Source organism: Bombina bombina, chromosome 3, assembly GCF_027579735.1.
Source record: "Bombina bombina isolate aBomBom1 chromosome 3, aBomBom1.pri, whole genome shotgun sequence".
In the NCBI taxonomy this organism is placed as follows: domain Eukaryota; kingdom Metazoa; phylum Chordata; class Amphibia; order Anura; family Bombinatoridae; genus Bombina; species Bombina bombina.
Genome location: NC_069501.1, coordinates 972,781,717 through 972,794,505, shown reverse-complemented (window position 1 = coordinate 972,794,505; position 12,789 = coordinate 972,781,717). Strand labels below are relative to the sequence as shown.

Genomic DNA, 12,789 nt, shown 5'->3' with positions numbered 1-12,789 from the left:
ATGTATATGTGTATGTGTGTATATGTGTATGTGTGTATTTGTGTATATGTATATGTGTATGTGTGTATATGTGTATGTGTGTATGTGTGTATGTGTGTATATGTGTATGTGTGTATGTGTGTATGTGTGTATGTGTGTATGTGTGTATATGTGTATATGTGTATGTGTGTATATGTGTATGTGTGTATATGTGTATACACATATAAATACATATATACACATATAAATACATATATACACATATAAATACATATGCACACATAAATACATATGTACACACACACTCTGCTGCACTCACAATTCCTTCACTGAGAGAAGAAAGCAATAGCTACTGTAAATAAATTATGGACTTGATCACAGGGATATGAGGTCCAACACATACAATATATAAACTGATACATAGAGCAAATTGTGGCAATTTGTTGGTATCATTCTGTGATGCTATATATCAGCAACACAAATGGTGCATGTGGCATATACTGCACAACATTAACTTATTGTTATGAATAGAGAGAGAAGTTCTGGGTTTGTTATGGGGACTGTATAAAGAGACATTGTAGTCATTTTTTGTATCATGCATAAAAAGATCAACAGAATTAAAAATAAGCTTGTTGTTAAAAAAGTTAAAGGGACAGTGTACTGAAAAATTGGTTCCGCCTTAATATGTTTCCAATGACTTATAATAAAAGCTTCAGAGTTTAAATTATATTGGAAATTGCTCCTTTAAGTTTATTTTTTGAATATGAAATAGCTGGTTTGCTATTGGAAACCACAATCCGATTAAGGGCTAAAATACAAGTGTCAATAAGCAATAACATAACCGCGTTAACTAGTGCGCATATTACAAGTTGAAAGTAAATAGTAATATAACAGCAATCTATAACAACAAACAAGACAGATGCGCCACATGGCCCAATATTGTTGGTTCCAAAGATATTTGAATATTGCTATATAGTTGCACTCACATGTGGTGAAGCACCTCAATTGGTGCAAATGACACAGTCTGGGATCTATAACAGTCACCCAGCAGACCGACCTCCCGATTTGTAGCAGGGTCTGTGTGAGATAGAAAGTACAAAATAGCCTATATGGCCTAGTATTGTTTGACTAGAGTGGTGTCACAACAAATAGTTATATAAAAAATTAAACTCACATTTGGTGGAGCATCTCCAATGATGCTATAGGGACAGGCTGGGATCAATTCAGTCACCCAACAGACTTAATACCATGGCATACAGCATTCAATAGTCCTCTTGATGGTCAAAGGTCAGTCATATCCTCAGATAATAACCAATTCAAAGGCAGCAAGTGTTTTTAGTATAAGTAAAATCACTTTAATAAAATATATAAAAGAATTGCGACGCGTTTCTCAGTCTCAGACTGTTTCCTCAGGCATAATGAAATGGTTTACAAACACTTGCTATATATACCTAACCAAACCAATTAACATAATTGATAACACTTGTTGTGGGAGTACTCTATGACATCATCAGCACCCTAGTTACTAATATATTATTTCAACAAATGTAAACACAATTATCAAACATTACACATCATAACTTTCAATATTTAGATAAAATAAAACCATGTACATTCAGACTTGCAGTGCATAGGTTAATCACATAATAGATTTAAAAAGCATAAATGAATACTAGATGTAATAGTTATTTATATTTTTTCTTTAGATCCAATGAAAATCATTTAGACAGAGATGATTCCTGTTTCTGTGCCATATCTAAACTAAGTGTATCAGACATCTTGGTGACTATTTATTTTTGATGTGCCAACCCTAACTTTCATAGCCCCAGTGTGGTATTGATTTAAAAATCAATGCGTTTTTCTTAGGCATTTGTGTTATACTATAGATAGACCAACTTTTCGTTATAATATTGAACTGGTTTGCGATCTGTATTTACTGAAAAAATATATAAAGGATCACTTTGTTTTATTTCTTACGCCAACCAAAATTCTAAGTGGCGTGTATGTAGCGCTAGTGCACATGTCGTTGTTGTTGCCAGGGTTACCATAGCCCTATTTGGCTCTACGTAATGCGTGTAAGAGCGCTGTAGCTGATAGGATAGTATAATCCTATCAGTGAAGTTAGTTATTAGATTGAATCGTAAGAGGGCATCAGAGGGAGTTATCACTGATATTATTATTAATCGATACCACATTCATATGGTCATATCATTCCTAATGTCGGCATACAGCCATATCAGTGTGATAAAACTATAGCCATTAAAGATTGTGCTCCAATATGAAATCTACATGAAAGAATTAGACTGCTATCAGCATAAGCCACCATGTGAATATACGAAACATTAATGGCATCAGTTACAATAGAATCCTATAGATGTATATAATATGGTGTATAAGTGAATGATATATAAAAGTATATATATTTTTCTGTGAGGTGATATATAGTGCTTAATAATAGTGTAACTATATTCTATTCATTGATGAATCTAACATTAAATTCTTAGAGGACTATAATATTGTGACTTGGTATGTGAGTTTCTAGTGAGGTCTTTCTTTCATATACTGAATCTATATATATATATATATATATCTATAATTAAAAATGTGTTATAAGGTGCCGTGTTTCTTATAGTGTCATTATTCTTAAAGCTATGTTACATATATTATTTTCTTTTCTTTAATGTTTGTGATCCTTATAGGAGTCTCAAACATGTGTGCTGTAAATGACAATAGTGACTTAAACTAATGTTGCTAATATAGTGAGTGGAGTGTATAAGAGTATATCCATACATATATATATAAAACATATAAACACATATATATAACCTGAAATATGGCCAGGTGGATGTTAGATAGTTACTAATGTGAGTGAAAGAGATATCTTGGGATGTGATTGCTATGTTCATTGTGAATATTATCTTGTGATATAGATATAAGTGTGTATGTTTCTATAAGGTGATCGATAGTGTTTGTTATTAGTGTAGCTGTATTCTATTCGTTGATGAATCTAACATACTTGGTATATGGATGTCTAGTGAGTTCTTCTTTCATATACTGAGTCTATATATACATATATCTATATAAATGATTATATCTATATGACCTGAAATATTAAATAATGTGGCCAGATGATTAAATATATATAGATATAAAAATATAATAAAAATAAAAATAGAAATAAAAAGGTGGCGAAAGATGTATCTTGAGATATGATTACTATGTTCCATGTGAATGTTGTCTTGTGATATACATGTATATATATAGAGAAATGTCATTTGATGTGCTAGAAACTATTTGATCCGTAGAGGATTATTATTGCCTCATTAATATAGTGTTGTGATGGGCTTAATAAATATTTATAAATCAAAGGCTGCTAGATCCACGCACTCATTCAGACCCTCCGGAACTAAAGTATGTAACTTATGAATCCAAAATGTTTCTCTACGACGTAAGGTGAGCATGGGATTATGACCATTACGTGGTACTTGCTCTATGGGTAAAATGTGGACCGATTTTGAGCCACCTTTATGTGCATAAGCACAATGCCTTGATAGGCTATGTTTGAGGAATTTTCTTTTGATGTTATAGTTGTGTTCACTCCATCTCTTCTTTATAGTTCGAAAGGTGCGTCCTACATATTGGACCCCACAAGTGCAACTGATTAAGTATATTACGTACGTTGATTCACATGAGAGTCTTTTAGTAATCTTGAATTGTTCACCCGTTTGGTAGGAACAGAAAGTATGAGTTCTATTTGTCACCACTTTGCACATGTTAAGAATCACAGACTGGGTATCACCAAGACTGACCAGAACCTTTGGTGGATAACGAGCGACGTTAGCTCATTATACTCCAACATCCCACATGACAAAGGACTAAGAGCGATCCAGTCATACCTAGCATCTGATATTTATATGCCGATCAAACAGCAACAATTCATTACTGAGCTAATTCAATTTATATTACATCACAATTATTTTCTCTATCAAGGAATGTATTACCTCCAGGTGAAGGGGACGGCCATGGGCACCAGATTCACACCCAGTTTTGCCAATCTTTATATGGGCAAATTTGAGGAGACCCATGTATATGGATCTCCTATGGGTGCGAGTCTGGTGTTCTATGGCCGCTATATAGATGATCTAATCTTTTTGTTTAAAGGCTCTTATGAAGAGGCATTAATATATACCAACTCCCTAAATTCCAATGAATTTGATCTGGAATTTACTAGTAATATTCAGTCCAATATGATTGAATATTTGGACTTATTGTTATATTTCTCTGCTACCGGTGACATCATGTCAGAAACCTTTTTTAAAAAGGTTGATTGTAACAGCTTCTTAAATTACGGTAGTAATCACTACCACTGCTGGAAAAAGAACGTCCCTTATGGGCAGTTCAGATGAATTCGACGGAATTGTAGCACAATAGAAAGTTACAAAAAACAGTCTGTGATTCTTAAAGATAGATTCTTAGAAAAGGGCTATCCCTCTGATTTAGTACAGAAAGGATACCTAAGAGCCCTTCATGATGACAGAAATAAATATCTGTCAAAAACTAAAACAAAGGACAAAAATAACAGTGAAGGAAACAATGAGCCATGCAATACACCACTTTTTATCACAGGCTATAGTAGCCAATACAGAGAAATTAACAACATCATTATGAAACACTGGCCTATCATATGTGATGACCCATACCTTAAAAATTCTATCTCTGTGAAACCTAGAATAGTCTATAGGAGAGCCCCAACACTCAAAAACAAATTGGCCCCTAGCAAGATAGTGAGAGACAAAATACTACAACAGAATCAAGTCACAGGTCCTGATAGGACTTTTTTGGGCAAATTTATGCCCAAGAATGGAGTCTTCAAATGTTTTAAGTCAAGATGTAACATGTGCAAAGTGGTGACAAATGGAACTCATACTTTCTGTTCCTACCAAACGGGTGAACAATTCAAGATTACTAAAAGACTCTCATGTGAATCAACGTACGTAATATACTTAATCAGTTGCACTTGTGGGGTCCAATATGTAGGACGCACCTCTCGAACTATAAAGAAGAGATGGAGTGAACACAAATATAACATCAAAAGAAAATTCCTCAAACATAGCCTATCAAGGCATTGTGCTTATGCACATAAAGGTGGCTCAAAATCGGTCCACATTTTACCCATAGAGCAAGTACCACGTAATAGTCATAATCCCATGCTCACCTTACGTCGTAGAGAAACATTTTGGATTCATAAGTTACATACTTTAGTTCCGGAGGGTCTGAATGAGTGCGTGGATCTAGCAGCCTTTGATTTATAAATATTTATTAAGCCCATCACAACACTATATTAATGAGGCAATAATAATCCTCTACGGATCAAATAGTTTCTAGCACATCAAATGACATTTCTCTATATATATACATCTATATCACAAGACAACATTCACATGGAACATAGTAATCATATCTCAAGATACATCTTTCGCCACCTTTTTATTTCTATTTTTATTATATTTTTATATCTATATATATTTAATCATCTGGCCACATTATTTAATATTTTAGGTCATATAGATATAATCATATATATAGATATATGTATATATAGACTCAGTATATGAAAGAAGAACTCACTAGACATCCATATACCAAGTATGTTAGATTCATCAACGAATAGAATACAGCTACACTAATAACAAACACTATCGATCACCTTATAGAAACATACACACTTATATCTATATCACAAGATAATATTCACAATGAACATAGCAATCACATCCCAAGATATCTCTTTCACTCACATTAGTAACTATCTAACATCCACCTGGCCATATTTCAGGTTATATATATGTGTGTATATGTTTTATATATATATGTATGGATATACTCTTATACACTCCACTCACTATATTAGCAACATTAGTTTAAGTCACTATTGTCATTTACAGCACACATGTTTGAGACTCCTATAAGGATCACAAACATTAAAGAAAAGAAAATAATATATGTAACATAGCTTTAAGAATAATGACACTACAAGAAACACGGCACCTTATAACACATTTTTAATTATAGATATATATATATATATATATATAGATTCAGTATATGAAAGAAAGACCTCACTAGAAACTCACATACCAAGTCACAATATTATAGTCCTCTAAGAATTTAATGTTAGATTCATCAATGAATAGAATATAGTTACACTATTATTAAGCACTATATATCACCTCACAGAAAAATATATATACTTTTATATATCATTCACTTATACACCATATTATATACATCTATAGGATTCTATTGTAACTGATGCCATTAATGTTTCGTATATTCACATGGTGGCTTATGCTGATAGCAGTCTAATTCTTTCCTGTAGATTTCATATTGGAGCACAATCTTTGATGGCTATAGTTTTATCACACTGATATGGCTGTATGCCGACATTAGGAATGATATGACCATATGAATGTGGTATCGATTAATAATAATATCAGTGATAACTCCCTCTGATGCCCTCTTACGGATCAATCTAATAACTAACTTCACTGATAGGATTATACTATCCTATCAGCCACAGCGCTCTTACACACATTACGTAGAGCCAAATAGGGCTATGGTAACCCTGGCAACAACAATGACATGGGCACTAGCGCTACATACACGCCACTTAGAATTTTGGTTGGCGTAAGAAATAAAACAAAGTGATCCTTTATATATTTTTTCAGTAAATACAGATCGCAAACCAGTTCAATATTATAACGAAAAGTTGGTCTATCTATAGTATAACACAAATGCCTAAGAAAAACGCATTGATTTTTAAATCGATACCACACTGGGGCTATGAAAGTTAGGGTTGGCACATCAAAAATAAATAGTCACCAAGATGTCTGATACACTTAGTTTAGATATAGCACAGAAACAGGAATCATCTGTGTCTAAATGATTTTCATTGGATCTAAATAAAAAATATAAATAACTATTACATCTAGTATTCATTTATGCTTTTTAAATCTATTATGTGATTAACCTATGCACTGCAAGTCTGAATGTACATGGTTTTATTTTATCTAAATATTGAAAGTTATGATGTGTAATGTTTGATAATTGTGTTTACATTTGTTGAAATAATATATTAGTAACTAGGGTGCTGATGATGTCATAGAGTACTCCCACAACAAGTGTTATCAATTATGTTAATTGGTTTGGTTAGGTATATATAGCAAGTGTTTGTAAACCATTTCATTATGCCTGAGGAAACAGTCTGAGACTGAGAAACGCGTCACAATTCTTTTATATATTTTATTAAAGTGATTTTACTTATACTAAAAACACTTGCTGCCTTTGAATTGGTTATTATCTGAGGATATGACTGACCTTTGACCATCAAGAGGACTATTGAATGCTGTATGCCATGGTATTAAGTCTGTTGGGTGACTGAATTGATCCCAGTCTGTCCCTATAGCATCATTGGAGATGCTCCACCAAATGTGAGTTTAATTTTTTATATAACTATTTGTTGTGACACCACTCTAGTCAAACAATACTAGGCCATATAGGCTATTTTGTACTTTCTATCTCACACAGACCCTGCTACAAATCGGGAGGTCGGTCTGCTGGGTGACTGTTATAGATCCCAGACTGTGTCATTTGCACCAATTGAGGTGCTTCACCACATGTGAGTGCAACTATATAGCAATATTCAAATATCTTTGGAACCAACAATATTGGGCCATGTGGCGCATCTGTCTTGTTTGTTGTTATAGATTGCTGTAATTGGATCCTGGCCTGGACCATCACAGATTGCTGCCTCTGTAAATCTACTATCAAGATCCACACAAAGGACATTATCTAATCATTTATATCATTGATATCCATATCTGTTGTCTAACTTCATATAGTTCCCGGATTAGTATAGTGCCTATTATATACCATTATTGGAATATATATTGTACTCACCTGCTATTATATATATTGTATAGTATTTAATCTATCTATTACACTCTTACACCTATAGGTGCACTATATGGTGAAAAATCATCTATCTATATACATACTATATCATTATATGTAGTGATATATATGTCTATATAGAGAGTATATGTCTATATAGAGAGTAATTAAAACCAATCAAATCTGCTCAAATTATAGAGTGTGCTCTCAAGGGCGCCCCCTACATATTTTTTGTATCTGAGTAATATAACAGATTAACCTTGAAGACCTAGGCGCATATTTATCAAGCTCACAAGAACTGCTGGTGCAATGATAAATGCAGAGAGTGTATGCTGTCGGCATTTATTGATGTGCAGTGGACATGATCCGCTATATCGGATCATGTCCGCTCGCACCATAATAAATAGGCCCCCTAGCGTTAAGTGTAAGGTTTAAAAAAATCAAGTTACACCAAAAACAACATAAATACATTAAAATAAAGTATTACACTATCATATAAATGTAAATTTTTTTATATATCATATAAATTTAAAAAAATGTTTTATAAGGGTTAAAAGGTATATGGTATATGAGAAGGTATTTGACTGGAAAGGGCAATTATGTATACATAACTACATTCATAACTATATGAAGTTACAGTGAATTGGGTTTCACTCGACCGCGTTAAAAGTTTACTTTAAACGTAGTTAGAGCATGAAAGAAAAAGTTAGCATGCTACTTGTAATCTGCATTTGCAGCGAAAGCAGCTATCACTATCTTACCACTTTCTACATACAGAGTACCTCTCCCACCCCACTTTACTGAGTGTAATTTATTCTGCACATTCTCGTTTATGTAGCGTTTCTATAACTAGTACTGCTGTATTGAAATTTTTAGTATCAGTGGCAGTATCACCGGTTATTAGTAGTTATTTTAAATGACAAAATAAAGGTAAATAATTATTTGTAAACAGTTTAATACACTTCAGCAGATAAAATGGAACATTTTAAATCATATCACACTGTCCCTTTAAGTACAAACATGTTTAAATTTAAAGTGAAAGTAACAGGAACTGCATCTAATACAAAGGTTTATGTTACTTACGGGCTGACAGGGACAACTCCCAAAGAAAATACGTTTGTTTATTCAACACAGTAATATCTATTTTTCAAAAACAATAAAAAGCAATATAATACATTTTAAAATATTCTCTTTGAGATGGAACAAAGAAAATGTTTAAACATCATGTCCCTTTAACCCTTCGACTGCAAAGATGGCCAATATATTGCATAATAATCTCGACCAGTATATGATAAAGAGCAAGCTGCTAATACTAACGATAAGACAAATGAAACATTACCGGAGGGCACTGGACCAGTTTATCAGCTGCAAGCATCTGCACATTCAGGTGTTTAACCTGGGATTTCCCTCTGGATTTGATCAATCTCTGCAGCACCTGAAACAGATACCCACACATCACTTACGGGCACATAATCCACTAAGTAACAAATTATTCGCTTTTGGAGCAGGCTGCACTGCATTACCCTTTAAAATTAACAGACTGATTCATTTATTAGCTTAACGGAACAATGATATGTTAAATTCTAATGAAGTGGGAAAGTTAATATAGATTTACTTTTTTTTTTCTACAGAAACATTATTTTATCTATAGTATTATGAAGTGGGCATAATGTGTTAAAATTAGTGCCTGTAGCTTAGATAGAAAGAAAATTATATTCACAAAATATGACCTACATTATTCATGATAGGATAGCTTATTTTTTTCTTGCTGCATATTTTAAAATGCTGCATATTTTAAAAAGGGAAATCTAGAGGGTAATATGGAAGTGGTGGACCAGGTAAAAATGCAATAAAAGGATAACTTTTTCACCTAGGCCGAAGCCAGACTACAGTTTATAAAACAATTACCAGTAAAATAAATATACAGTGACCAAGGCCCTCCATAAACAGCATCAGAGCATAACTCACCTTAGGAGAGGACACTTTGACATAAACTATGATGGGGGCCAGTGAGGTTTTGTTCAGCTGTGTGGGGTGGTTGATTGTGTCAGCATCCAAAATGACCAGCTGGAGAGTCTTCGCCAGCTCGAAAATTCTCTCAATCTCACTTTGCACCTCAGCTAGAAAAAGATTAACAAAAGATAAGGTAATAATAAGAATTACGTCTTAAAAACTGAAGCTAACCCCAACTTCTTTCTTTTTGTAGACATTGTAGATTTGAACAAATACTTCAAATACAAATCTCTAAAACCATATACAGTGGGGAAAAAAAGTATTTAGTCAGCCACCAATTGTGCAAGTTCTCCCACTTAAGAAGATGAGAGAGGCCTGTAATTTTCATCATATGTATACCTCAACTATGAGAGACAAAATGTGGAAACAAATCCAGACAATCACATTGTCTGATTTGGAAAGAATTTATTTGCATATTATGGTGGAAAATAAGTATTTGGTCACCTACAAACAAGCAAGATTTCTGGCTCTCACAGACCTGTATCTTCTTCTTTAAGAGGCTCCTCTGTCCTCTACTCATTACCTGTATTAATGGCACCTGTTTGAACTTGTTATCAGTATAAAAGACACCTGTCCACAACCTCAAACAGTCACACTCCAAACTCCACTATGGTGAAGACCAAAGAGCTGTTGAAGGACAGCAGAAACAAAATTGTAGACCTGCACCAGGTTGGGAAGACTGAATCTGCAATAGGCAAGCAGCTTGGTGTGAAGAAATCAACTGTGGGAGCAATAATTAGAAAATGGAAGACATACAAGACCACTGATAATCTCCCTCGATCTGGGGCTCCACGCAAGATCTCACCCCGTGGGGTCAAAATGATCACAAGAACGATGAGCAAACATCACAGAACCACACGGGGGACCTAGTGAATGACCTGCAGAGAGCTGGACCAACGTAACAAAGGCTACCATCAGTAACACACTACGCTGCCAGGGACTCAGATCCTGCAGTGCCAGACGTGTCCCCCTGCTTGAGTCAGTACATGTCCGGGTCCGTCTGAAGTATGCTAGAGAGCATTTGTATGATCCAGAAGCGGATTGGGAGAATGTCATATGGTCAGATGAAACCAAAGTAGAACTGTTTGGTAGAAACACAACTCGTCGTGTTTGGAGGAGAGAGAACACCATACCTACTGTGAAGCATGGGGGTGGCAACATCATGCTTTGGGGCTGTTTCTCTGCAAAGGGAACAGGACGACTGATCCGTATACATGAAAGAATGAATGGGGCCATGTATTGTGAGATTTTGAGTGCAAACCTCCTTCCATCAGCAAGGGCATTGAAGATGAAATGTGGCTGGGTCTTTCAGCATGACAATGATCCCAAATACACCACCCGGGCAACGAAGGAGTGGCTTCGTAAGTAGCATTTCAAGGTCCTGAAGTGGCCTAGCCAGTCTCCAGATCTCAACCCCATAGAAAACCTTTGGAGGGAGTTGAAAGTCCGTGTTGCCCAGCGACAGCGCCAAAACATCACTGCTCTAGAGGAGATCTGCATGCAGGAATGGGCCAACATACCAGAAACAGTGTGTGACAACCTTGTGAAGACTTACAGAAAACATTTGACCTCTGTCATTGCCAACAAAGGATATATAACAAAGTATTGAGATGAACTTTTGATATTGACCAAATACTTATTTTCCACCATAATTTGCAAATAAATTCTTTCCAAATCAGACAATGTGATTGTCTGGATTTGTTTCCACATTTTGTCTCTCATAGTTGAGGTATACATATGATGAAAATTACAGGCCTCTCTCATCTTCTTAAGTGGGAGAACTTGCACAATTGGTGGCTGACTAAATACTTTTTTTTCCCCACTGTAGTGTCTGTATTGAATGGTCTATTAACATATTTTAAATTAAAATATTTAACGGTTGCTCTGCACAATGCACTGATATTTTTGTGCACACTAAAATAATAATAATTGTAAAATAATCAACAGTAACATGACTGCTGCATGTGCTTCTTTTAAAAATTCTGCATACTAATAGATAATGCACTGAAAGTTTCATTCCAAATCCTATGTTGCTTGAATGGGATGCCTTATAAGGTGTGACAGTGTAACTGGGTCACAATAAAACATGGTCTTTGTACACCCTCAACACAAAACATTCTTATAAAAAATATAACAAGTCTCTTTTATATATGAATATTCTTCCTCGCTAGCAAGATTCTATTTTATCGAAAAATAAATTGGCTGCTTTTTAGGGATCTCCTAATGCTGTATACTGGTAGACATCTCTGCTTTTCCATGTTCATCTGTTGGATCATTGGATGAGTTCTCACCAATGCTGGAGCGGGTGCTGGAACGCTCTATGATTGCTCTCTTTCCAGGGTTGTTCAGCACAGAACGCTTGGCCAGAGACAGATCAGCAGTCACTCGAGTGATGGAGATTCTACAAATGAAATGACATCCATATGTAACACCTGACAGAAATGTCACAGGAAAACTTTGTTAAATGATTATGTGACCAATTTTAAAAACATCTGTTGTATTAAAATTGTGTTCTACATACAGCTTCAACATATTGCTAATATCGCTAAAGATTTATAAAAATATATCACTTTGACATTACAACAGTCTGTGTATTTCTTTGCATAATATATATATATATATATATATATATATATATATATATATAAATACACATACATATACACACACATATATATATATATATATATATATATATATATATATATATATATACAGTGGGGCAAAAAAGTATTTAGTCAGCCACCAATTGTGGAAGTTCTCCCACGTAAGAAGATGAGAGAGGAGTGTAATTTTCATCATAGGTATACCTCAACTATGAGAGACCAAATGTGGAAACAAATC

General features: G+C 34.4%; 1 protein-coding gene across 1 annotated transcript in view; it reads right to left on the bottom strand.

The window, feature by feature from the left end:
• CACNB3 (calcium voltage-gated channel auxiliary subunit beta 3) overlaps positions 1-12,789 on the bottom strand; it is a 237,108-nt gene that overhangs the window by 21,717 nt on the left and 202,602 nt on the right. Inside the window, exons 9-11 of the mRNA XM_053705503.1 lie at positions 12,237-12,346; positions 9,901-10,052; positions 9,272-9,367 (exon numbers count right to left, since the gene is read on the bottom strand). Of these exons, the coding sequence (XP_053561478.1) occupies positions 9,272-9,367; positions 9,901-10,052; positions 12,237-12,346 (358 nt within the window). The remainder of the gene's footprint in view (positions 1-9,271; positions 9,368-9,900; positions 10,053-12,236; positions 12,347-12,789) is intronic.